The following is a 27,680-nucleotide window of genomic DNA, read 5'->3' on the forward strand; positions in this document are numbered from 1 at the left end:
GGCCCCGCCTTGATGCCCATCTACGCCCCATGCTCCCACCATGCCCACTCGACAGTTCTCAATATAGAGTGCAGAGGCTGAGTCCTCCATGAGTGTACCTAATTGGCCCCGTCCTGCACGGTCTCTCCAGTAGCCCCGGAGGGCCCCACCCCAGGCTCTACACTCCGGTCCATGTCTACAGGATCCCTATCCCCCTCAGTCAACTCCTCCAAAGAACGAAGCACTTCTACCAGAGCCCCCCACGACCGCACCGCATCCAGCGCCTTGTCATTAGATGCTCGCCTGGCCAGCTGTAGACGAAGAGTCCCTTCGCTCCCCTCCCAGGACAAGAAACTCACCTTCCATCTCCGAAAGCTCGGACCGGCCCTAGCCTTCCAATGCATAGTGAGCTCTCTCTTCGCCATTATCAAGCCCAAATCGTAAAACTTGCTCGTAATTTTGGTACTGGGGGTGTGCCGAAACCATAACAAAAAGCAAGTCCCCATCTCCACTTCCAGCTCGCGCTCAGTCACTTGATTCAGACACTCCACCACATCCACCCAATAAGAGCCCAGTCCCAGGCAGGACTAAAACATATGACTAAAATCAGCACCTTCCATTCTGCACCGGGGGCACGGCGATTGCGAGCCTCCGAAGTACCGCAAGATTTTGACCGGAGTTAAGTAAGCCCTGTGGAGAGTATAAAATTGGACCAATTGAAATCTAGCGTTACGCGTGCCCTTCCAGGCCCGCCGTAACAGCTGTGCCCACGTCGTCTCAGGAATGGGCCTACCAAGATCCCCCTCCCATTTACCCCGCAAGGCATCCATAGGTGACAACCTCTCCGTGGACAGCCGCCTATAGAGACAAGTGATGGCCCTGAATGTACCCGCCGCCATAGTGACATATTGACACCCCAAAGAAGTTGGGGGTTCCGACAGCCCCATCTTCCATTGTTTCTGAATCCCTGACACCAAGGCGGCGTGCAAAAGATAATCCCCCCTCGGTAGGTCAAACGCCCCCTGCAATTCCTGGAATGACAACAAGACGCCATCCCTGTATAAGTCCCCAATCATGTGGACCCCGCACTCTTCCCAGCCAGCCAACTCCGACCAATGCCCTCCATGGGGGAGGGCCGTGCACATGCCCAAGGGAATCTCCGGGGCATACGGCACGCGAAGCCTGCCCGCTTCTGACTACGAATCCAACACAGCCGAAGTGTGCGCTCCTCGAGGGTAAGCTGGTCCAGCCTGAGCCTCTGCCGAAGCACGATAAATGTCAACACATGTCGCTGGATAACCCTACTCTGCGGGCCCTCAGGGCCTCGAAACTCACGCGCCACGGCCTGCGTCAGCCACTGCAGCTGTGCCGCCAATTAGTACCATTCAAAATCTGGGGCCGCCAGCCCCCCCTCCTCCCTCGGTCTCATCAGAGTGGACAGCGCCACCCGCCGCCTCCCAGCTCCCCAAAAAAACCCTGTCATCAATATCCGGAGCGTCTTAAAAATGGTGACCGGGATCCATATCGGCAAAGTACGGAAAAAGTAGAGCAGCCGCTGCAGCGCTATCATCTTCAGCAACGCTACCCGTCCAGCTACCGAAAGAGGAAGAGTGCGCCAGAACACAATACTACCCTTGAGCCCCCTCAGCGCGCCACTCACATTCCCCTCAAAAAGGTGCCATCACACCTGTCATTGGTAATATGTTGAATATTTGATGGGCAGCTTGGTTAAACATGGCCGCTGTACGTCAAAAGTTATCATGTTTCTACTTTTTTTAAACAAAATCCAAAGTGGGATATTATTTACAAAAAAGTAAAAATGAATGACCTCTGCACCGTAGAAATTGACTCCTGTGTTGTGGGGGCCTTATTTTTTTTTTATTGTCCTTCACCGGCAGGTTTTACTTGGTGGGTACGAAGTGCAAAAAAATCCTGTATAACACCGTCCACTCTAAAATGAGCGGACGATGTGATATGTAAATCTCCGATGGTGAGGAGTATGCCAGCGACAGAGCTGGAGTAGGATCCATCGCTGACATACTTAAGGTCCGCCTGCCTGTAAATCCTGAGGGTGGACTGAGGGTTTGGTGGAGAGGATACTCAAACTTGCGATGGAATACCCTCTTCTCCAAACTCTAAATGAAGTTGTTAGGGATTTTGGTCCTAGAAGTGTTTCCATAAAGCACATAACTTTCTGATGTTTAAATCTCAACATATATCACAAAGTGATATCCACTGGTTTGTTGGTGTATAAAGCAATATTTTGTTATGAAGTGTACATGTAGTATGAGGTTACGCTTGTTTATTTGTTAACACGTGAGGATAAGGTTTAAAAAGGAGAGCTCAAGCCTGTTTGTGAAATGGAGGTGCTCTGTAAAAAATGTTATATTAGATCCTCAACAAGCACTATTTGTGGTATACGTGGGGCTTAATGTGTCATCTGATTCAACTCAATCGCACTGTCGGGTCTGTGAGATGTGTTTTAAGACAAAACACCTACTGCTGGTTTTACACACAACATGCAATACTTATGACCTCACAATATTTATTCCAATAAATAACAACACCTAAAAGCAAAATTTAATTAAGAACAACTCAATCCAATAAATAGTACTGCATTTATAGTCATCCCTTTCAAAGTAGTAGGGATAATGTGATATGTAAGTCATCTGTAAGATTATTTGAAACTTTTGTAACTGCATCTGTCGCATTAAGGGAAAGGTCATGAGCATTGCATTTTTTAGTATGAGTCATGGTTTGCATGGCTGTTGTACGAGTAATGGATTTTGGTGTTCACCATAACATGTAGATTTTTGTGTTTTATTCAGTTTCAAATTGGAACCGTTAATGGAATTTTAATGTTTTTTTAATTTATTTATTTCTGATTTTTTAAAATACACATTGAGGTGTTATAACTACTTCTTTTCATTTAACCTTTGTTTTTAAATATATATCACTCTTTTTATATGTCTGTAGAGTAAACCTCTGGCTACAAAATTAAAAATTGAGTAGTTTAGGAGCTATGGGAGTCAGGCCATATGTTATGTTTACAAACACAGACCTCGTCTAGACATCCCTATCTGCTCAGATATAAATAAGTGCCTTTGCGCACAGCTGTATAGAAAAATAGAACTGCGCCCTGCTGATCCATTAAGCATATCAGCAAGGAAGGGCCAGAGGGAATAAATAACAAGTGTCTAGTGGTGCTTAGATTTAAAGGGCAGCTCCCATAAGCTCTCAGGTCACTTAGTTCAGTTATAAATTAAGTTCTATAAACAGCTGAGAACACCCACGAGTCCCGTTAAAACCAGGCCCCTCCAGCACTGGGGCCCAGCGTGGCAGGGCACTACACCCCCCCCCGCCCCCTCCCCTCTCAAAACAACCCAAGCCCCTCACTTATCACATGCACTGATGTTTCCCTCCAGCCAGCCGTCTCAAATGTACAAGGGTTTACAAAAAGAAAAGCACAAGCAAGACAAATGGACCGCTCGAGTGCCACATTCATCTCGGCATTGGCCCCTTTCAACATAGAACACAGTATTGTGGGGCCAGATGAGGAGCATTTTGGGACTCAATGAAAATGTGGCCTAAAAGTATGTTTAAGGGCAAAAAGAATGCGCTATTTTGAGAAATTGACTATTTTTGGGGCCCGGCAAGGAACAATGGGTCGCCTCTGCCAAGCCGGTATTGAACTCCAGCTTGAAGGTCGATGTGTGCGCCCCGTTTTGAGAGGCAGAGAGCAGCGGTACAGAGCAGTCGCTCTGGCTTGGCCTACAGTCGCATTTGAGGGGCCACAACTGTGGCTTTCCGTAGGCTGTTTTTAATAGGGAAGCACACGCACAGCCACGCCCCATGGACATGATTCCCCAATGTCAGTGCTGGAAACACCACAATCCAAACTGACAAAAGTTTAGACTTACTCAGAGGAAACTGACACCAAAGTTATAATATTGGTATTATGTTTTTAAGTAAGCATCGATCAAGGCAAACGTTTTGGGGTTTGTTAGTGAAAAGATTCATTATTACTCATAGGTTCATCATTGACAGTAGCCGTGCAAGTGTCCCACACACAGCAGTGGTACAAGAGGGCAGCAGCAGAACATTCCCCCACACCAATCAATCAATCAATCAGTACATTTATAGAGCGCAATACTCACCCGCGAGGGTTTCAAGGCGCTGAGGGTGGGGGGGGGGGGGGGGTGCGGCTACTGCTCGAACAGCCAGGTCTTGAGGTGTCTCCTGAAGGTGAGAAGGGTCAGTCAGAGGTGGGTGGGGAGGGAGTTCCAGGTCTTGGCGGCGAGGTAGGAGGAAGATCTGCCGCCTGATGTTGTTCTTCTGGTGCGTGGTATGGTGGCGAGGGTGAGGCTGGCTGAGCGGAGTTGGCGAGTCGGGCGTAGAACGAGAGGCGTTTGTTGAGGTATTTGGGTCCGGCGTTGTGGAGCGCTTTGTGTGCGTGGGTGAGGAGCTTGAACGTGATCCTCTTGTTGACGGGGAGCCAGTGCAGGTATCTCAGGTGGGCGGTGATGTGGCTGTGGCGGGGGATGTCCAGGATGAGGCGTGCGGAGGCATTCTGTATGCGTTGCAGTCTTTACCCACCCACACCCAGTGCTTTAAATGGAAATATAGAAGTGCAGGTACTTACTATTTAGAGTTCCGATTTGCTCCTAAGAAGTGCTGGTACTCCACCATTACATGTAATGCAGTAGTTCTGAGAAGTGCAGGCACTCTCCCTTTCAAATGAAGTGAGTGCAGGTACTCAGTGCTGGACAGTACCTGCCCACTTAAAGCTCTGCCCACACCCACAGAACAAGTGCAGCACAGGCAGCAGGGTAAGAAGTCCTACTAACAATTAGCTAGCTTGCAAGCTTCCTCCCCACACAAAGAGTGGGCACACTACATACAGCAGCAGTGCAAGTTTTATTATGTGCACAGTATAGGTAGTATTGTAGTTAGGATGACATAGGCCCTGTTTCAGGAAAGGAAAATGGCACCTCTGACTGCTTGGAGTGGGGGAAAGTTAGTCAAATAAAGCACTGTTTAGGTTCAGTGGGTGCCTTAGGGCTCTGGCCTAGTGACTCTGCACATGCTATACAAATGTTAGCTATGCCTCTGAATATACATACAGCGACAGCAGTTCATGCTTCACTTGCATGCAAAACTGGGGCATCATGGACAGCAGGAAGGAAAACTTCCCTCGCGCGCACACTGCATAGATTCAAGCTTCGTTTGGGCCCAGGCACAGCAAGCACAGCAGAAGTGACGTATTATTAGCAAACACAAATTCAAGGGCCCCTCTGTTGACTGTAGCTGTGCAACACACACACATACTCACACGCATGCACACACAGAGTGCAGTGCAGACAGACGCAGTGGGAGATTCCCTCAGGCATCGCATGGTAGGCAGCAGTAATACAAGCTTCTGTCACGTGCATCACTTATTATAAGACTGACTCACAGGGCCGGCTTTAGGGCAGTGCGACAGGTGCGGCCGCACTGGGCGCTGACCTGTGGAGGGGGGCGCTGACCTCAGGGGAGGGCGCTGTGTTTAGCAATAACTTATGATTGGAGAGATGAGGGGCACTTTTGCCCGGTGGTAGTGAGAGAATCAGAGTGGGCGGTCATGGGTTGAGGGCTGTGGGGGCACCAAAAATGATTGTCGCACTGGGCACCACCATCGGTAAAGCCAGCCCTGCTAAAGGTATGAGGCCTGTGGTATCACAGGGAATCCAAGTACAAGATTCTGGAGCTGATGCTGGCCTTCTACCCTGTGCATATATTGTGGTACGTGCTGCTGGTAATCTGGGACAGTGGGGCATGACAGGTCACTCACTGGTAGGCATTTTGCTCTAGATAAGATAGATATGTATTGAGGAAAAGAGGGATGATCGTTGGTGTTTGGGGAACACTTAACCAAAAGATAAATGATGATGAACAGAATTCAGGATGTATGACAATCTGGACTCTGTAATGTAAAACCTAATCCGATTAAGGACTGTTCCCTGGATTCCGGCAGGGCTTAATATTTGGGCCAATAGTTGGTGGGGCACAGTGTCAAGGCTGATGAAAAGTCAAGTAGGAGTAGAAGGTAGGATGGCTGCTCCATCAGAATCAACCGTGCCTTTGATGCCGTGCCAGATTGTGATCATTGCAGATTGAGTGCCTCTTCCAGGCCAGAATCCTGTTTACCACTGTGAGAGGATGTTGCTTCGTTTAAGAAAAGCGAGGCCAAAAAAGAGAGAGGCATCATTTCAGTAAGCTAACTTAGACATGCTCTGTTGGAATATTTGTCAATCAATCAATTAATCAATCAGGGGTTTAAAGCACGCTACTCACCCGTGAAGGTCTCAAGTTGGTGGCGGTGTCGAGGGGGGTGGCTCCGGTTCAGCTGAAGAGCCAGGTCTTGAGGCTCTTCCTGAAGGTGTGCTGAGTAGGGGAGCTGATTGGCTGTCATTGGCTGGTTGGTCTGGTCAAGTCCTCGCTCCTTTTGCATGGGCTTGATGTAAGAGGCTTTCAGGTTGCTGAGGAGCTCTCCATACAATAGGGAAGAGTTAATGATTGTTCTGGGGGCAGAAGAGGATGCTGCAAGAGTGTTTTGAATAGGTTAGATGGCATAGTTCAGCTGGTGAGCCTCTGATATTGATAGTATTGTTTAGTTCTTCGGTCTCTTTAATCAATAGAGGTTAAAAGATTTGAGTTCAGATTGCGTCTTAGTTCTAAGAGGAGGTTGCGAGGTTGGGAACGGGAGGTGGTCACTGTCCAATTTGTAGAGAATGTGTAATTCACATTTTTTACCTTTTTAAGCAAAATGTTCTGCCAAGGATCTGCTGAGTTACTGAGTGTGGTTCGTGCAGTTTGAAGTGTAGTCTATGTTAAGGAACTCAGCAAAGATTTTGAAGAATATGTTAGTTGGGTATAGTGCATCTTAGATGATATCTGACTTGTAAGAGCTCCTGGCTTTCCTGGTGGCTGTTTTGTATATTTTGTGAAGTTCTGCTTCAAGGTTAGCGTGTGTCTAGATCATTCCTATGAATATCCAAAATGAAGATCACCAGCCTGACAACCCTAGAGTGGTGACTACATTTTGAAGAAATAATAAACAGTGTAATAAACTTTTTCGACAGAAAGCTAACGATTTTTGTGAAAAACTATACCAAACCCAGGATGGAATACTGCGTCTGCTATATAAAATTAACGTTTTTACAATTTCTAAAATGTTAGGAAATGTCAGAACAACTATTTTAAATTTAGGTGCAAAAACAATAAAGTAAGGAAAATGTCTCCCAGTATTCTTTTTTCTGTTTCTACCAGTACCCAAGAAGGTAGTCACTGCAATGGGTTGGTAGAAACAATCTATGTATGTATGTTTATATGTATGTATGTGGTATTTCTATAGCACCAACCTAGCCGGAAGGCAACTGAGCACTATAACTGGTTAAACACAAGCATAAATTCAGCAAGTGATATGAGAGAAAGGAGATTTTTGGACTGTTAGTGCACTGTGATGCAGTGTTCTTTGAAGAGTTGCATCTTTAATTCTTTCCTAAATTGGAGCCGGTTTTGGCAGTCTTGATGGATACGGGGATGTTGTTCCAGATCCAGGTGCATAGATGGGAAAGGCCTGCTGCCCTATGTTTTTCTTTTTCACACTTGCTATTCTTCAGTCTTACGGTGTCCTGGGTGTGCGTGTGCTGAGAACCAACAGAGATAGTGAGCTTATCTGCAAGATAAGTAAGGGTGCTGGTTGCAATGGTTTGATCACCAATTGCCCGGGACACCATCAGACTCCAGAACATGAAGTGTAAAAAAGAAAAAAAAAAGACTGCAGGACATTTCCATCTATGCATTTTCATATACATCAATATAGCAGAGGAAGACTCCGCAGTGAATATCTGGTTTGTGAACCTTTAGTTTAAAGTACAATGAGTACTACACATACACGGTCTCACTAATGAGTTTCATCCCACAAAACATGAACCACCACTGCTTTCACTTTTGCTTTGTAAGAGACCAAATGGAAAGCTCTAATGAACACAAGAAATTAAAACAAACGTGTTCACATTGAGATCAGGAAGAAGTAGTAAAATGGAAAGTGGTGAAAATGAACCCATCTTTTTCTCTAACTCCCACTTTGTGAGCTCAAAGCCCAAATCCCTTAGAAAGTATTTCATTTTAGTCCTCCTTCCCACAGATTTCTATCATTGTCAGATTCTATGAGGTTGGACGGATGGCTTTGTGAAATCCCTGGAAATTGTGGGCACTTTTTAGGGTTAGGCAAGAGTTAAGAGATATACATAAGTGTGTGCTATGGAGTTGGGTAACAGTAACCTATGTTATCACAGAACTTGCATATTTCTCTTTATGAGATTCTAATATAGCGTATATATAATGTAGTGGGCTATACTGGCCATTAAAGGGCCACTCCGGCGTGGGGAGGGCCTTTAACAATGGAGCGGGACTTTAATGCCGGTGTAGTCCAACTACGGAGGGCTATAAGGCTATTAGAACATTCCACTACTAGAGGGCAGAATGTTCTAACAAATAAAACAAAGACCTCATGGAACCTGAGGGTATTGGAATCCCCGGGGGCACTGTGAGGCCTTTGTTCACAGCAGCAGCTGTGAAGGACAACATTGGGAAAGTTGACGCTCCAGGCTTCTGTCAGCCATATGAAGCCCGGAGCACTCCATTGTCTTCAATGGAGCTCCTAACATTCCAATGTTCTAATATTACATTGCTATCAATATCCTGGAATAAAATTAATACTTTTAGTACTGAAGACATTCCTCTTATTTTCATGGAGAATGTACCCTAAGAGGTGGCATATATGTTCTATCTAAAAAGTTAAGATGCAACCACTGTCACTCTCCTTGCCAGTTAGCCATGGGCTTGAGGAATTAGCCCATTACCAACCAATCCTCTTGTCATAGGCCATCACATGGGAGTGAAGACTATTAAGAGGGAGTTAAAATTAAATGTTTTTAAGATGGATGCTTCAGTTTGTATGTTCCACATGACTTGCAGACATTTAAGGCTGTGTACCAAATACATTTGTTGCAACCTGAAAATGACCATGGATATGGGAACCTATGCTTTTGAGGATACTTTGATGTGAATAATGTTGAAGAGGTTCCAACATACACTATGATTGTGACTAGGCACTTTTGTCTTATCTCCCATTGCCGAATGGCGTGACCCCGTGAAGGATGGAAGTGTTGCATGTATGATGCAAAGACCAATAAACAGGACCACTTGTGCCAATATCAGTCCTTTATGGGATGAGTACAGTCACCACTTGGCAGATTTTGACTATGATATTTACTGAGAGAGTGAGGGAGAACCTTGTACTCTCTGAATCAGTGAGGACAATGGATGCACGCTGCATCCTGGGCAAGTGGGTTGGAGATAAACATTGGATCATGGCTTTGGTCTATGGATTCCAATGGTAGAATACATTGTAGGTCTGATCATGCTTCCCATGCTAACTGTTTAATTGGCCCATGCATAGAGGGTCTTATCAGCCAAGACTATCCTTTGCAATACATGCTTTCCAGTGGATTGGATTAGAGCACGTTGGCCATCATCTTCAGTTAAACTGCAGGGTTCATTCAATTGCTAACATTCGACAGACAAGAGAAGGTTTGAGAAACAGGAAAGCACATAAATAACAAGGGGTTCACTCCTTTACATTCACAGATTGGCTACTTCTGTCCGTATAAAGTATATTTTCTAGTGGTTATCTCTCCTTCGTCCTCACTGTTTCTCTCTCCCTGTGCCTCTCTGGTGCTGCCTTCGGTGTCTCTCTTTTCCATTCCATTTCCCATCATTTATAGGGTGTGACGTTGCAGCTGCACTGTTTTCTGCGCTGATTTTTTTTTTTTACAGTTTAAAGATCCCTTATGTAAAGAATGGTGTGCCGGCTTTAGGATTGTAGCTGGGTTTACATTTCCAAAAAAAGGAAGAAGCAGGCTAAAATGCTCCTTACACCCAATGAACTTTGAACTGATGAGAATTTACGGGGCGTGCCTGTGTGCATCTGTGCCCTCCCTCTTTTCAACATTGACAGCTAACTCCTGTAGAATCTGACAAGCAATCATGCAATATTACAAGATGTCCTCCATGAAAACTGAAGCATATTAATGAAATATAACAATGTTTTTTTCGACAGGAAATATCGCCGTAGGAAGAAGCGATCTGCAGTGCCCCAAGGGCTATGAACAAATAAATGGATCTTGTGTAGGTGAGTTTTGTATTTAAAAGCACTTGTTAACCTACCATCTCCATTTCTGTCCAGCGATTGTTTTGCTTTGGCTATAGCTATCCATATAACATATTTTATTGAATTCAGCTAGACACACACTAGACTTTGAATCCTACAGTGTAACTGAAAGTCGGCACCGAATGAAAAATAGTGATTGTTTATTTGTTTAACCAATTGGCACATTAACATAAACAAGTTTTGGCACGACAGAAACGTAGAAATACAGTAGGGTCGTCTTCATGACAAAATCTTATTACCCCACTGGTTGTGCCTCATGTCAGTATGCCTCATTCCACTTTTGGTAGATTGTTAGAAATTTGGTTTTTGGTCGGCTATAGTATGCACTTAAGCCAGGCAGAACCCACCCCTCTAGGCAGGGTAAGGGAGTTACACACCCAAGATAACCCCTGCTCACCCCCTTGGTAGCTTGGCACAAGCAGTCAGACTTATCCCAGAGGCAATGTGTAAAGCCTTTGCGCAACGCTCTCATGACACCTGCACTGTGCCCATTCCCGGACGGCATGCACTCTTAAATATATGTATTACCAATCACAGCCAACAGTCGTTGTAATTTTTGTGGTCGTTGTTGGCCGCAGTTTATCATTTATTACATACTTACACATTGGTAAACTCCCCTGGACATACTTTTTGTGGCCAGGGTCATAAATCATCATCATGAACCATTCTAAATTGGGTATCATACATCATTTGTTGCTCATCATAAATCATGGGTCATAAATCATTGGGGTATCTTAAATCACTATGTCACAATCAGTCATAAATTTGTAGTCATAAATCATTCTGCATGATTGTCATAAATCATCAGCCATGAATCATTTGTTGGTCACTTGCTTGTCATCGCTCATTTGCATATCATAGAGTCGTAAATCACCCTAACAATTCGTAGATTGTTCTGTTGGTTTCCACGCCCCTTTGCATGTAAGGGGTAGCCTCTCCCCAGAGTTAGACCCCAACTCGCTACCTTGCTAGTCTGTTTTGTGCCCTGCCATCTGGCGGGGGCTGGGCTGCAAGGCCGTCTCCATTTGCTACCCCTTTTTGTCAGGCCTACTCACCCTGCCGTAAGGCATCCCAACGTGAGCAGCCCTCCTTCTATACACCGCCCTGTCGGTGTGCTTCCATAACCAAACCAATGTACCCTTTGCTTTCGCCACGCCGCCAGGGAGGCACCGGTCTTGCTGCGGTTTCCCCCAGTGTGGTCAGTTTTCATCTCTTGTCGTTTGTTATGTGCAGCCCGCTAAAGACATCTGCCCCCACAGGTTGCTCCAGTGCACGCACATCCCTTCCTCCGATAAGTGGATCCTGTTGCGCCCAGAGAGCTCCGGGCGGCCTGGGTGGGTGAGGCCATGTCTAATGCTCTCCCAGCTGTTGGTCTTGCAAAATTTGCTTACAGCGATATTCAATTTCCTTTCTGAGTTTTCTACTGCCTTATGCGACTCTGCCACACGCCACATCAGCCTGCTAATCAGGTCAGCTCTATTTTCCCTTCCAACTGTAATTGAACCAAGCGCTGCATTAGCCTTAATGTGTCAGGGCACCTGGCTGTCCCTCTGTTGATTGCCTGCATAACTCCTTTGTTATCAGATCAGAGAGTTAGCTTCATGTCCCTCAATTCTTTCTTCCAGAACATCAGGGCAACTATAATGGGGAATAGCTCTAGAAATGTGATGCTGTCGGTGACTCCCTGCTTCCGCCAGCGGTCCGGCCATAGCCCAGCACACCACTTGGCCCCTAGCAGTGCCTAGAAACCTGAGCTGCCTGATGCGTCTGTGAACAGGGCGCTCTGTCTGGCCGACACCCAGTCCTCTCTTTTAATCGGCCACTGAATCCGCTAGAAATGTGTACCGGATGATGAGATCGTGTTTGACCCCTGCCACCAGCCTAACATGATGGTGTTTGTGTGTGAGCCCTACAGTTAACTGAGTAAAACAGTCCCTACCGGTGGGGATGACTCTGGCCCCACGAAGTTAAGCTTTCCAATAAGCTGCTGCAACTAGCGGAGAGTTGCCTTCTCCCTATCACTTAAGTTTCTAATGTCATCCCTGAATTCCCTTAGTTTATTCTCAGGAAGTCTGGACGGACCTGCAACTGAGTCCAGCTGAAACCCTAAAAATGTGAGCCGGGTGGAGGGGCCTACTGTTTTATCTGCTGCCAAGGGGACTCCCAGCTTCCCTGCTTGTTGTTGGAATTCTGCCAAGGTCACCCCACAAGTCGCTGACCCCGCTGGGCCTACAAACAAAAAGTCAGTGTGGTAGTGCAGTTTGCCCCCCGTCGGATGCCGGTTATGCAAAGCCCATTCCAAAAAGGTGATAAATTGCTCAAAATATACACAGGACACTGCACATCCCATTAGCATTGCCTCATCAAAATAAGTGCCCCCCTATTGAAATCCCAGCAGGTGAAACCTTCACGGGTGGACTGGGAGGAGCCAGAATGCGGATTCAATGTCGGCGTTGGCCATGAGGGCACCCTGGCCTGCCGCTCTTACCAGGTCAATGGCATTATCTACTGTCGCGTAGCCCACCGGGCACACCTCCGAGCTAATGCCATTGTTGACGGACTCCCCCTCTGGAAAGGAGAGGTGGTGGATGAGTCTGAACTGGCCAGCTTCCTTCTTGGGCACTACCCCCAATGGAGATATCACCAGTACCTTTGGTACCAGGGGGGGCAGGGGGCCTTCGACCCTACCTAGTGCTATTTCTTTGTCAATTTTTTGCCTCACTATCTCTGGATGCTGCAACGCTGATTTCATGTTTTTGGCGTAGCCTGTGTGCAAGGGGCCTTCACATGGTATGACAAACCCCTCTTCAAAACCTTTCACTAGCATCCTTGCGCTCTCTTTGTTATGGTATTTGTTAGCTAGCCGCTTGAGTTGGTGCGTGTTATAGGGGGATGTTTCTAGCTGGTAGCTATTCAAGTCCTTTAGTCCCACTGCCGCCCCTGTGACAGTATTAGTGCTTCTCTCTCACTTTTTTCTCCCCTTGCGTCTGCACCCAGCTGCTGGGTGCCCTCCCCCCATAGGGAATATATGTGCTGAAACTTACAAGCGGCCCCCCATGTGCACTCATTGGCCTCGTATTTCCAGCAGATGGCTGGAGGCCTGCTGGTAGGTGTGGGTTTCCAATTATTATATGTCTTGGGCCTGTAAAATGACCTCCCTTTGCCTTTGTGAAAGGAAGCCCTCACTTTTTCTTGCCCATGTTTTAACCTCTTCAGCCAACATCATTATATGTATGAAACCAGACACGTCTTCCTTGTTCCATTCCATCTCAGGGTGGGTCTGCATTTTCAACCTGAAACCTTTATCATATTCTAACCATGCATCCCCTGGGAACTGCCTGTGCGCCCCCTGGATAATGGCCTCATACAGCCACAGATCCGCTGCTTTCTGTAGAAATTTCTCAACGATAATGCAGGACATAATCCTGAGGGCATCCAACCAATTATCTCCTTTCTTTCCTTTTGCCCCTCCCTCCTGTCCGCATCCTTTTTATCACACATCGTTAAGTCTAGCCCATCTAATTGTATCTCTAACAATGAGAAGATATCTATGAACTCCATTCTCCATATCCTCTCCTTCACCGCTAAAGGGATGAGGCTTGCCAACCCGGTGGCTCTCGTGACCAAGGATGCGGGGCCTGGTGGCCTGGTGTATGCCTCAGGGGGTGACCTGTTCTATCTTGGTTGCTTGCTCCGTTTGCACTACTCCAAGCCTCAATGCAGGATGCTGACCCACCCCCTAGTTCCAGCACCTGGGTGCTGTGATTGCCTGACCCAGTCGGCTGGCTCCGCAGACGTTCGTGGCGTGTACTACCCGGGTCAATAAGATGTCATGGCAGCCCTAAGACCCCCCCTTGCGGTGCAGTGCCTGCAGCCCCCAGCCCCTGTGCGCCCTGGCTACTCAATAACAATGGCACAAATTCCTTCGGGCATTCTTGCACAATCACACCAATATGCTGACCACTTGTTGCATTGTCCATTCCGCTCAGTCCTGATGCTGCTGGGATGGCTATAGGCGGCAGGTCGTGTCCCCTGGCATCCTTCTTGGCCTCAGGCTTCCTTGGTGCTGGGGCTCTAAGCCTCTTCCTGGTCACTGAACGAACAGAGGGCTCCGTTGATTGGTCGGCTCCTTTCTCTGCTTCCCCCTCTATGTGCATCTGCAGCCACCCAGTCCCTTGTGCTTCAGATGCTGACCTGATTTGCCCCAATAATTCGCTAAGTTCGGCTGGTTGTTCCCCCTTGTTGAGGTTCGCCATTGTAGCCTACTTCCCTTTGACCTGCGTGCTGTTGTCTCTTGACACGCGGCGGGGTGCTGCCGCCCTTTATATGCACCAACGGGGATTATTCCTTCAAATCAGTAATTCAGTGCTGTGGTTTGCTTATGCTTTTTTATCCAAGTGGTCACCTTTTCTTTTAAAAGATTTCTCTGCTTTGACTACACTTGGTAGAACGTAGTTTCTAAAGGAATAGCGTGAACGATCCCTCAGGAGCCAGATGCTGGTTAACCAAGCACCCCGGATTTGAATTTGTAAAAGGGCCGCCGAGGTTATCTTATGAAAAATTACCACCCAGGGATAAGAGAAGACTGGGCTGCAATCCGAAATTGTAACTGCGGGGTGCACTCAGCGGTACAGTGTAGTCACTCGTCCTCGCGTCAACTACTCATAGGCCTGTTTGGTCCAGACCACACCTAGGTAGGGGAAACCGCTCAGGCTGCAGCCGATTGAGCCTCCCACTCGCTGCTTCTCTGGCTCCGCTGCTCTGAGACGCCGGTCTGCTCTAAAATACAGGAGCGGGAAGGATGACAACAGTCTCTCTCTCCCCCCGTCAGGAGTGCTGAATGTAGGTGGATGACCAGCCCTCCTGCCTGTTGCTGTCCTTGGCCCCCCCTCTGCTCTGAAATGCCTAGAGGAATCCGGATGCTGGCACTGGGGCTGGCCCTGCTACCGCAGTCTGCTGCAGGGGAAGCTAGGGGAGCGATCCTGGCACCAGCGTGCAGCATTTCCCGCTAAAGTCGAGGGGCAGGGGAGGGGGGGGGGGGTGCAGAAACAAGGCAGCAATTTTCCAACTAATTATCCCGTCCCGCGACCAGACGCCACAACCCTCAGAAAGAAGCAGGAACAGCAACAGAACATGCAGCAATAGTCCGCGCCACCGCCCGGTAAGGAAATCTTGAAAACCTTTGGAGCGCCACTCCTCAGCTCCACGATGCAGTAGTGAGCTGCAATACGGGGAGCGGCGACTTATATCCCCCCTTTCAATTCCCCCGGTAGATCTCGGGCGGTGGTGGGCCCCTGATTGGGAGATTTTGAACCGTCATCTGTCCCCCCTACTGGCCTGGTGACCTGGCGCCTCTCAGGCGTGAGTTTGCTGTGCGGGAAGCGCCCCCCTCTGCTTCGGGGCACCTCCCGGTGGCGTAAACCGGTTTCTTGCAGAGCTCTGGCGTCCGTTATGGCGCGAGGCCCTCATCGGGGGCGGCCTCTGCTACACACCAGCTCTAGCTGGTGTGTTTATTGTGTCACTGCTACACCACTGACATAATAAACACACCACAAAAGAGACTCCACAAAGTATTATATAAAAATACGTTCCTGTATTGCATATAAACGTAGACCAAAACCACATAAACCAGTAATCACTTTGTCAACTAGGCAATTGTCGAAACATCACAGTTAATGCAATAAGATAAAGACGTATATGTTGCACATGTCATGAATACAACATCACTGCGCATACAAGGCAAATCCTGAAATAATGCTCATTATCCTGACACTGCAAGGTAAAAACAACACATATCATAATATCAGGACATGAAATGCAGCAATTAGGTTACAGGGAGAAAATACATGAATCACCAGGTATCAACATCAGTACTAGTTAACACCATAAACACAGCAGCAACAATAACATCATATAGGCCGGAACCCCTGTGCTCTTATTAGCAGGGTTATGGCTGTAATCCTTGTGAGTCTGGTTGCATAAGAACAGATGAGTTGCTAATTTAACACTGAGACCACAGGAGCACCTATGTGCCTTCTAACAGGGATACAGTAATTTTTGTCGCTTCCCTAAACCCTGAAGCAGGGTCTCCTTCAGGCTTCTCCCCATGTGGTGACAAACAGATAAACGCCCCAAGGTATGTAAAACAGAGTGATGGGGGAAGGCACAAACTCGGATACTCACTCTTCACTTGTAATGTGCTCAAATGCAGCTGCCCGCGAGCGTGCAGTGCACCTTTCCAACACACAGTACCTTTTGGCTTCAGTAAGGAGAGGCAATGGAGTGGTGGGATAGACTCCGCCACCTGTCAGGACCCTCAGCTACCATGAAGCGGAGATCGCTATTCTCAGCCGGGCTCCTCCCACTGGGAGCACCGAACCACCTGCGAAGGAAGCGTAGGACAAGCACACAACTCCTCCTAGGTTGAGTTGGTTTTCTCTGCCCAGTAGATAGCCTACAGGGTTATGGTGATCCTTGTCAGCCCGGAAAAGTGCCTGCACCAGAGGCGGCCCTTCAGCTCGCGCCTCCACACAGGTGACTTTCCTCAAACCAACAGCTTCCACCTAGAATGGGTCTAATGGACAGGGGGGATTAAACGGCCGATCACAGGGTCTGCAACTTGAGCGTTGGTGCCCCTGTGTGGCCCTTTTCCCCCAGGCACTGCACATCGAGTTCCCCCTTTCTAATAGGGGGTGGGCACAGTAAAAGTAATAGACAGGCTGCTCTCATGGAGCCAGGAACAGCACTTCCCCACACGCTGGTTTAAGACTGCAGTGCTCACCTCGCACTAACTTTGCCAAAAGGTTAGAGACACCGGAGAAATACACAGCGCTCCCAGCACACGTTGAGTGAAAACACAAGAGTCTCCAACAGTGCTCACCATGTGCTGTACTGGCAGGGACAAGGGGCATAAACCATCTCTCCTTGGAGAACACTTGGGGGCACAGGAGGAAGCAGGTAGGCAGACCAGCACATCAGGGCCCTTGTGCAAAATTACAGTCCTTCTAGTAGCCCAGCAGGCCACAGGTCAGCACAACAAGCAAGTCAGTCCAATAACAGTTCTTACTGGCAGCATATCAGTTCCATCTGACAATATGCAGTCTTTAAAGCCAGCAGCATCTGGCTACAAGTCCACACAGTGTCTACAACCATGGGGTTAGAGCCCCTGTACTGACACTCAAAATGTCTTGTAAACAAGTCCTTTGTGTGAGGGCAGGGCCCAGCCTTTACAAATGTAGGTGTGCCCCACTTCCCTCTCTCCCATCCAGGAAGACCATTCAGTGTGCATATGAATGCAGATGCAACCCTGTTACACCCAACCCTTCCTGTGTGATGGCTTTCTGGAAAGTATTCACAAAGCCCAGCTGTCACTCTACCGTAGATGTGGATTGGAGTCAGGCTGCAAAACACAAGAGGCGTACGCACAGTGAAATGCCCACTTTCTAAAAGTCTATCTAGAGAAAAAGGGCAACCTAATATTCCCACGGGGCTTTGGTAGACAGTAATAGAATTGATAAGAATGCCTGCAAGGAATTTATTTACGTAAATGTATTTGATCGATTTGTATGCAATTCAATGTGTCATATTTTAACATCATCAATTCAATTGAAAGTTATTTAAAGAAATATTCAGGTAAACATAATAATTTGAGAGGAAAAAGAACAATTCTAAAGCAGGTGTATAGATTAATAATTTTGTATTGAATAAATATATATTTATATATACAATAGGGGATCACAAAAGAATCAATCTCAACATACATTGACAACGTTTTTTCTTGAATGACATCTATCTTAAGGGATCACATGCCAATGTAAAAAATTCCCAAATCCCATATTCAGTATTTGAACCTGTCCAGCATGTAGAACTGGGCTACAAATAACACATTTGACCAAAACATTTAAAGAAAATTGGACAGTGCGTCGACATTTTGGTCTTTGTAGCTATAAATCAACAAGACCATTTTTAGCACTGTGGATATTTCAAGATGATGGAAGACTCCTCTCTGAGGTCCCAAAATTGGCAGTTGTATGTTGGACTCAGAGGACTTGCTCTGATAGGAGCCACTAAATCTATCATCATGACTAATTGTGCTATCAATGAAGATTGAGGAGTCCCTTGTGTCAATATCATAGAGACACGGACGATTTATTTGAATTGTTTGGTGGATGACACCAAACGTTAAATAGGGCAAAAAATCACTGATGTCAGGGTACAACATTAATGTCTCCCAACGGGTTGTGGCTTCCCCGTGGCGTTGGACATGAATTAGATGTGTCTTAAGATGGCCTCATTGATTTACAGCGACATAGACCAAAACGTTGCTGCACTGTCCAATTTCTTCTAAAAGTTTTTGTCAAATGGGCTATTTGTAGCCTAGTACTACTAAATGGGCAGTTTCAAATACTGAATATAGGATTTGGACATTCTATACATTGGCATATGGTCCCTTAAGATATATGTAGTTCAGCAAAAACTATTGTCAATGTATGTTGAGATAGTTACACCTATTGTATATATAAACATATTTTATTTTCAAATCACCATTATTAATCTACACACCTGCTTTAGAATTGTTCTTTTCCTCTCTAAATAATTATGTTTACTTGATTTTTTCTTAAAATAACTTTCAATTCAATTGTTGCTGTCAAATTATGACATATTGAATTGCATACAAACTGGTCAAACACATTTATGTGAATAAATTCCTTGCGGGAATTCTTCCTTTCTAAAAGTGACATTTCTACCATAGTAATGAAAAATCTACTTACATCAATAAGCAGGATATGTCACCACTATTCAAAACATACCAAACATGGCAACGCTACTCCTTTCAGATCAGAAATGACCACTTTTAAGCATATAAGGGAATTCCCAATGCTAACCTATGAGAGGAGCAGCACTCTCAGTGATGAGAAACCAAATAGGCTCTTTGTCAGTACCGGGACATGCCACACAATAAAGGCACATGTCCTACCTTTTACCTACACAGCACCCTGCCAATAGTGCTTCCTTGGGCCGACCTTAGGGGTGACGTATATGTTGAAAAAGGGTAGTTTCAGGCTCGGCAAGTAACTTCAAATGCCAAGTCAATGCGGCAGCAAACTGCGCACACAGGCACTGCAGTGGAAGGCCTGGGACAGGTCTGAAAGGTTACTGCTGTGGATGTTGCTAGCAGCACTGCTGTTTGATTAGTAGCATTTTATTTACAGCCCCGGGATATATGGAATACCACTGTACAAGACACTTACAGGTAAATTAAATATGCCAAACAGGTGTAGACCAATCATACCATGTTTAAAGGAGAGAGCAAATGTACTTTAGCACTGAATAACAGTGGTAAAGTGCCCAGAGTCCTAAAGCCAACAAAACAGGTCAGATAAAATAGAGGAGGAAGGCAAAATTGTTAGGGATAACCCTTTAAAAAGGACCAGGTCCAACACAGATCTCCTGTGAAATTTGCAAAAGGCATCATATCACTCCATAACATCTCTTCTAATGCAACATCCCTTTCGGCTTCCTTTTAGGTCTCACTTTGAGACAAAATTGTTTTGAACTTGGAGGCTACCCACTACTTACCACTGGTCAGCTTCATTGTCACTCTCATTTGCCTGCTTCTTATTAGTCAGCAGCCTTAGACAGACGCTTAAGAATTTTGCAATCTAACGATTGGCAAACTAATCGCTATATTGGCAGTTTTGTAAAAAAAAAGCCTGCACTCAAAGAATGTGACGCCTCCTTTTATTGGCCCAACGTTGACCGCTGAGCCAAAGAAAAAAGGAGGGGAGGGTCAGCAGGCAGGCAAAGTTTCTGTTTATTCTCTTGCCTGCTACTGCATTACATCCCCATGCTTGGTGGAGCCTGGAGCGATCCTGCTGCAGAAAGAAAAAGAAAACGAGAAGACTAATGTTGCTAGCACTGGGACACCAAAGTTCAGGTACGTTTTTTCCCTGCCCAGCAAGATGCAGTTGCTCTGCAATATATATATATTTTTTTAAAGAATTTGGGCCCTCTACCCATGGATATGCGGGGGACATTTAAAAAAAAAAGAAAGAATTCTGGCCTGCAGCCCATGGACATGTGATGGGACATGGTGTTGGGAATGTTGGGAATATTATTTTTTTCTAACGGAAAGATTTTGGGCCCGCCGCCCATGGGCATGCGGTGGGATCTGCTGGGAGCAATTTATACATTTTTAAAAAAAAGTAAGAATTTGGGTTTGTCACTTGTGTGCATGCTCCAGGATCTGCTGGGTGCAATATTTTTTTAAACAAGGAAGAATTCTGACCCGTTGCTCATGAGTATGCAGCTAGACCAGCTGGGGAGGGAAACATTTTTTAAAAAAGGAAATAATTTGGACCGCAGCCCATGTGCATGCCGCCAAACCCTCTGGGGGCAGTACTTTTTTTATATACAGGAAGAATTTGGCCCGCTGCCTGTAGGCATACATCGGGAACCACTGGGGCAATTTTTTTTTTTTAAAGGGCCTGCTTCCTCACCAAATGCACTCCACCTCACCATTACCCCACCCAAGGTACTCACCCCACCATCTTCCCAACACCACCCAAGGCACTTGATCCCACCACCATCCGAGTACACTTCACACCACCATCATCTGACCAAATGCAAACCGCCTCACATCCCCCAATCAAGGCACTCCACCCCACCATTGCTCCACCACCACCCCACCCCCAATCAAGACACCGCACCCCACCCCAAAAACAGGCACTGTACTCCACCCAAGGCACCAGCCACATTCCTGTTATTATGCTGCTAAATTTGCTAATTTATGTTGCAATATCCTGGCGGCCGCTTAGGCTTCCCTCCTTTTGTGGGTTTCTCTCTCCCATAGAGCATGGATCCATTACTTGTGTCCTTTCACAGCTCATCTTCTAGTCGCTACTTTTTTATTGGGGTTTGAGCAGTCCACCAGAGTGCATACCTTGTGAATGTCTGACGTTTTTTCCCCAACTCGTATTGTCGCTTGCCTCACTCGCACTTCTTCTGTTGATGCCCATGTTGTTGCTTATCCTCAGACTATCCCTTGCACTCTCACATTGTCTGGGTGATTATAGAAGCCCTTCCGTCCCTCCGTTCTGCCCCAACCCCCTTCCACCCTCTGTTCTTCATAGTGCCCCCCGACTCCCCATCCCTTCCTCCTTGTTACCTACCGACCTGCCCTCCCTCTGCAATAAACAAAAAACAAAGCGTTATGACATGGCCAGAGCTTACCGCGTCATAAGGCTTTGAAAAAAAAGAAGAATCAGCCAAGCTCCACAGCACAGTCAGAAATGTTATCAGCTCGGGAAAGTAGCAGTGGGTTTGCATCCAGAGCTCCACTCCTGTTATTTAGCGGATGTTTAGTAATGTGCTGCTCTCCGAAACGTGCAGGGTCTGACAGTGTGAATAAATAGGTGTCAGGGCCCTCGTCTGGAGGCCACTGTAGCTTGCACTACCCATTGCCCTTCCAGCGCTGACATTGACAATACCAACACAACTATTAACCATCACAGTCCCACAAACGGGACCAATAAGACTATTCCAGGCCCCCAAAGCTATAACAATGGCTTGAGCAGCAGGTATTAGTCATTTTTTTAAATGTATATAACATTAAAAAACAGCTGTTGTTGCACTTATTTGTAAATTAGACAAACAGTGCCACCATGTGGCAGACTGTTCTAAGTTCTGGTGTTGCAATTAAGTGCCGGTGCTGAGCACCGGGAACCACTGGCTCAAATTAAGCACTGCGCTGAGCGTTTCAAAAACATTTTCAGATGTTTATCTATCCAGTACAAAAATATAATTCTAGTCTATGTTACCATAAAAAAAATACTCCAAAAAGGCATGCAACACCTCTGCACCTACACATTATGCAAGCCATGCAATGCCTCATTTACGGCTCTATATTTCGGCTGATATTGTTTCTTTAAATGTTTTCAGCCTATTCGTAGCCTTGACCCAGCTACTGAACTTTACCCCAATGAAAGTGAGGCAATCCTAGTGACGTAGACGTTGTCACCGTGGGCCCTTTTCTAAGAGGTGTCTGTATAGAGCAGGACGTCTCTATAAATGTATATCGCCCTATTTCCCCATCAGAAAAATATTTAATGAAGAGTGAAAGCGGGGAAAAAGCTGGAGACCATGCATAATCTGTGAGCAAAGAGAAATAAACAGACTGGAAGGGTTTGTGGAAGGGGTTGTGCCTTTATTGACTGTCACTACTTGCAGCATCGTTTCATAAATGTGCAGTGTCTTAATACAAAAGTAATGTGTTTGCACACCCTACCTAGAATAAAGCTGCAGCACGCTTTGCAAACACAACAAATCAGAGCGAGGAATTAAACAAAAACCCTCGCTCCTGAGGCAACATTAAATATTGAGGTGAAATTGTTGAACTGGGAACCAGTCTTTCAATATTGATGCCTTTTGCAATGATGAAATGTTCAAAGAAAAGGTTATTATCAAATAGAGGTAAAATAGACTTCCATTAGGTATTATCAGTATCCTTTTTGAAAACTGTAAATTCTTTAATTTTTGTCTTTCCATGATTTTGTTTGTTAATTTTTTGTGTTGTATTTGAAGCGCAGGCACATCTGAAAGAGCCACTTCCGATTGTAACTACTATTAGCGCAACGTTTTTAAGCCATGTTGTCCAGCAGCGTGGCTGGTGTGCTGCATGGTTGAACGTGTAAAAAACAGGAAGTGCTATGATGTTTCCAGCATTGACCGCATCATGGCATTTTTTAAAATGTACTTTTAATCGTGCTGCCCAGCAGCTGTGCTGCTGTACAACATGGCTAACAAAAAATAGACAAAGCCCACAGTTCTTAAATAGGTGAGACGTATTGGATTTGCCAATGCTTGTTTATCATTGGCTTGGCAGCACAGCGGTCTGCAATGCTTATTGTTACCAATGCTTTAAAATACACTGAGATGGATTTAGCTCCACCCTGAGGAGTACTAACTACCCTCTCACCTGATTCTACTGGCTCTGTGGGGTATTTTCGCACCTCCGATGGAGTGTTCACATAGCAAAATATGAGGGACTATTTTTTCTTACAGATGCAATGTACACAGAAACCAATCATTCTCTTGTTTTGGGTTTAAGCGTAGCAGGCTTTTTATTGTTTGTTTTCTTTTGAGCCTGCCACCCCCTTTCCAAGGCTTCCTTGTCAGCCAATCCATTCCAGGAATGTGTTTACAAGCTGTATTCAGCGCGCAGAGCTACAGTGTGAGTACATCACTGTGCCAAGTGCTCATGAAATCAAGTTGCCATTTCCAAAAATAACAATCTGTGTTTTCTTGTTGTCTTTGTGTTCTCCCAAAATCCGGTATTAAGAATGATATATATGTAGAAAACATTATCCTGCATTATAAAATTGATTATTCTAAACCATTTATGTTATATTGTAAACTTTATTAATTTCAAGTTATCTCAATTAATATTGTATCCTGGTTAACAAAGACCAGAAAGCAACGTGTTAGTCAAGACAGTGACAGTTAGGAAAGTCAGTTAAGATTTTATAAGAAACTCCAGAAAACTTTCCAGTAAAATATATCAGTTTCCCTCTGACATTTCAAGTTCAACTGATATCGGAGGCAATTTTTTTTAATTGGTGAGCAATCCGGGACTGTCATCGCTATTCAACCATCTACACTGAAACATGGCATGATAAGCTATTCCACTCTTTAGCCTAGACAAGTCCCATCAGAGCACCTACCTTATGAAGAAATGTAACTTGTTTCAATAGGAACGGCTTATAAATAGGTTTCCATTATTGCATAATAAACATATATTACCAGTGAATTTCATGTACTATTCCACAAGAAGCTGGTGCGAGTGCTCAATGATCCACCCCTTATAAACCATAGAACCAGTGCTTAAGTTGAGCTGGTGGTTTCCGAGGTTCAGCACTGGCACTTAATTGTCAACATTGGGACTTATGACAGTCTCCCACATGGTGGCGCTGTTTGTCCAATTTTGTGATGAACACAACAGTTGTTTATTAATTCTATGTACAGTAAAAATGACTAATACCTGCCACCCAAAGCCATAAAAATAGCTTGGGTGGCAGGTATCAGTCATTCTTAATGTATAAAAAGTCTGAATTATCAGTAGTAGCGCAATGGATGGGGCAAGCTGCTGTGGTTTCCTGACAAGGACCATGGCATTAATTTCTTTACAAATTAAGTACTGCTTAGTATCCTTTGTTTAGGTTTTGTTTACTTTTTTGAGTAACATTTAGGAGGAAGAATGACCTAAGAAGGACTACGGCGAAAATAGTAAAAACCAAAAAAGAGGGCTGTGTTAGGTCAAGAAGTAGACCACTTACTACCTTGTGCTCTAAACGCTCTGTTGTAAATTTTGTTCCACCTGGAGCATCTTCAGCAGAGCAGCCAGTTATTTTCACACTGCAGGTTTACCATTGGTCTTCTGTCCCACATACATCCTCACCTGAACCAATCCAAGGTCTTGGTGAAGAGCGGGGAAGTTGAGGTTAATATTAATGTCTTATCAGTGTATGCTTAGGATACCCATGACTAGTTACAGTTCCAGACAGATTTGGTCAAATCTTGCACTTTATATTTCTCAGACCTAGCTTCATCATAACTGTTACTCTGTATGACTTCAATCCCACTTGCATGAACAAACAAATCCATCCATATCATACTTTCTAGTGCCAAAAATCAAAGCTCACAGGTAAGGAGACTGTTAGTAACCCAACGATCAACTGTTCTTCATGCAAGGGATTTCCTTCTCTTTGTTCGGGCCGATGCAGTAGAACATGTACCTTTTTGTGATAAGACATCCCGCCTTCCTTCCTCTCTTCAAAGTTTGAAAAAAGATGGTGGCCACTGAAGTTATGTCTTAGTTGTTTCCGTCAGACAGAGAAAACAATTTCTTTTACACTCCAACATGTTTGATTGTGACCATCTTGCTTAAGGCAAAATTACCAAATCATGTTGAAAACTCTTACATTTAATCAAAATCTCTCAGTAGAAATCGGAAATCATCATGAGGTTGGTCACCAATTGTGGTATGTTTTCCACATCCTATTATTTTCCTGGCATGTGTTCGCATGAGTTATTCATGCAGAATAGCACCAAATCAGCTGCAATGATTAGCTGTGAATGCTAAAAAACACAAAAGGTACGCAGGGTGGTTTCTTTGAATACTTCTTGAGCTTAGATATAACCTCTCCCGATGTCCAGATGTCAATCAATCAAGGACTTTTAAAGCGCAGCTACTCACCCTTGAGGGTCTGAAGGTGCTGGGGGGTTCTGGGAGGGCTGCGGCTGCAGTTCAGTCGAAGAGCCAGGTTTTAAGTTGAGGTCCTTCCTGAATTGCGGCAGTGATGTTGATTGCCTGAGATGCAATGGCAGGGAGTTCCAGGTCTTCGCAGCGAGGTGGGAGAAGGATCTTCCTCCAGCTGTGATCTTGTGGATCTGTGGGACGGCGGCCAGGGCAGTTGGGCAGAGCTGAGATGTCTGGTGGGGGTGTATAAGGAGAGGCGGTGGTTGAGGTATGCAGATCCAGAGTTGTGGAGGGCTTTGTAGGCATGCATGAGAAGCTTGAATGTGATTCTCCTGTTGACAGGTAGCCAGTGATGGTCTCTCAGGTGGTCGGTGATATGGTTGCAGCATAGGATGTTCAGAATGAGTCTGGCGGAGGTATTCTGGATGGTCTGCATTTTTTTGGGAGTTTCTAATTGGTGCAGGATTAGAGTGCATTGCTGTAGTTGAGTCTGCTGCTGACGAGCGCATGGGTGACCATTTCCCTGGATTGGTGGGGATCCACTTGAAGATCTTGTGAAGGCCACAGAGCATGTGGAAGCAGGTAGACATGGCTGTGTTGATTTGTGAATGTGAATTCTGACTTGTGATTGGTGGTATTTCTCCATCGCAATACTTTCTGTTGTCACTTCCCATTCTACAACTAGTCAGAACAGGCGCAGTTATTCAAGTACGTCCCAAAAATGTTTGCTGTTTGTGGTTCTACACTTAGTCTTAGGCTTCAATTTTTCAAAATCCCAATCACTAAAGGCCAAGGGATCTCTCTCTGTTTTTGTCATTGAAATCCTCCTTGGTGCGTCTGATCTCAACTAGCTGAATGTAGAGTCCTGGTTAGATGGTGGTGGAGTACTATTTTTTCAAGCTTCATTTTATTTTTGTTAGGTAAGCCTTGGGCATTTGACTGAGCATTTTATAATTATTTTTTTATTCCACCAAGTCAGGGAAGTGAGTTACAGAGCATTTTACGCATTCAGGAGTCTTAAGGTTCAGAAACAACGTTGCCTACTGCCAGTGCAATCGCTTTAGTCTTTCAATGAATTGTTACATGTTCATGGTGAGATTACATTACAAACATTCAGACATAGAATCCATAGTCTTGTAGTGAGGTCCACCCAATAGTTAATCTGAACAGTTAGAAGGACTTTTCAGAGCATGGCCAACAGGAATTCAAACCCGTGTCCTTGGTGTTGATTTTTGCCTGCAAGGTGAGATCTTCTTAAAATTTGATAGCCAGATTTTTTACTTTCTGCAGTACAGCCTATGGATGTTTCCAGATGTGTGGGTATGTTGAAGTAACTTTTTTATGACTTTGACACTTTCAGAATTAGTATCTCAGATTGATATCAATTACTGCTGAAGAAGTTGTCATTTGCCAATGTTTGTAAAGCATTGTAATGCCTTTGGACCAAGTCTTCACTATATAAAAACTGCAAAAATAAATAAATAAATACAATTATTCTAAATATATACCACAAGCTGACCCTAAAACTTTCACTGACTGTAACATAACCCTGTTCCTTGATGTAACCATAATAATTTTCCTGAACCAAACCTAACAATTTTTGCTCTTTATATAGCGTAAACTTGACCAGAAGGTATCAGCAGTAGCAGCCGGCACAGGTAAGAGCGGTGAGGCAGCAGGACAAGGGCGGGGTCGGGTAAGTCAACATTTGACAGGAGAAGTAAAATGAAATAGAAAAATAAATAAAACCACTTACCTTGCGCTCGCGGCATTGCCAAGTCGGCAATGCAGCGAGCGCAAGATAAGTTGTTTTCTATTATTTTCTATTTAATTTTTTTTCACCCATCATATTTCGACTTACCTGACCCCCATCCCGGCCTGCCCCATCACACTAACCTGTGCTGCCGTCACTGGGTATTAAAGCCCGTTACATGAGCAGCGCTTTCATTACAGACGGACACATTTATTATTAGTAGGCACGGGGAGAGTAAGTGATTTTCCCAAAATCACAGGATGTTTGAGCCTCCTGTCAGCCTTGAATCTAGGTCCCCAGCTTCAAAGTTGGCTGCTGTTGCCATCATGTCTCATCCAAATATTATATCCCTTATCATAATAGAGGGACCGATTTAGAGCTTGGTGGATGGGTTACTCGTCGCAAACATGGAGGAT

The 27,680-nt window shown here is 45.4% G+C and overlaps 1 protein-coding gene across 4 annotated transcripts in view; it reads left to right on the forward strand.

The window, feature by feature from the left end:
- Positions 1 to 27,680, forward strand: part of LTBP4 (latent transforming growth factor beta binding protein 4) — a 1,245,426-nt gene that overhangs the window by 912,548 nt on the left and 305,198 nt on the right. For all 4 annotated transcript variants that reach the window (XM_085625396.1, XM_085625398.1, XM_085625397.1 and 1 more), the window contains exon 9: positions 10,145 to 10,216. In XM_085625396.1, coding sequence (XP_085481522.1) covers positions 10,145 to 10,216 — 72 coding nt within the window. The remainder of the gene's footprint in view (positions 1 to 10,144; positions 10,217 to 27,680) is intronic.

This window comes from Triturus cristatus, chromosome 9, assembly GCF_964204655.1.
Source record: "Triturus cristatus chromosome 9, aTriCri1.1, whole genome shotgun sequence".
NCBI classification, from domain to species: Eukaryota; Metazoa; Chordata; class Amphibia; order Caudata; family Salamandridae; genus Triturus; species Triturus cristatus.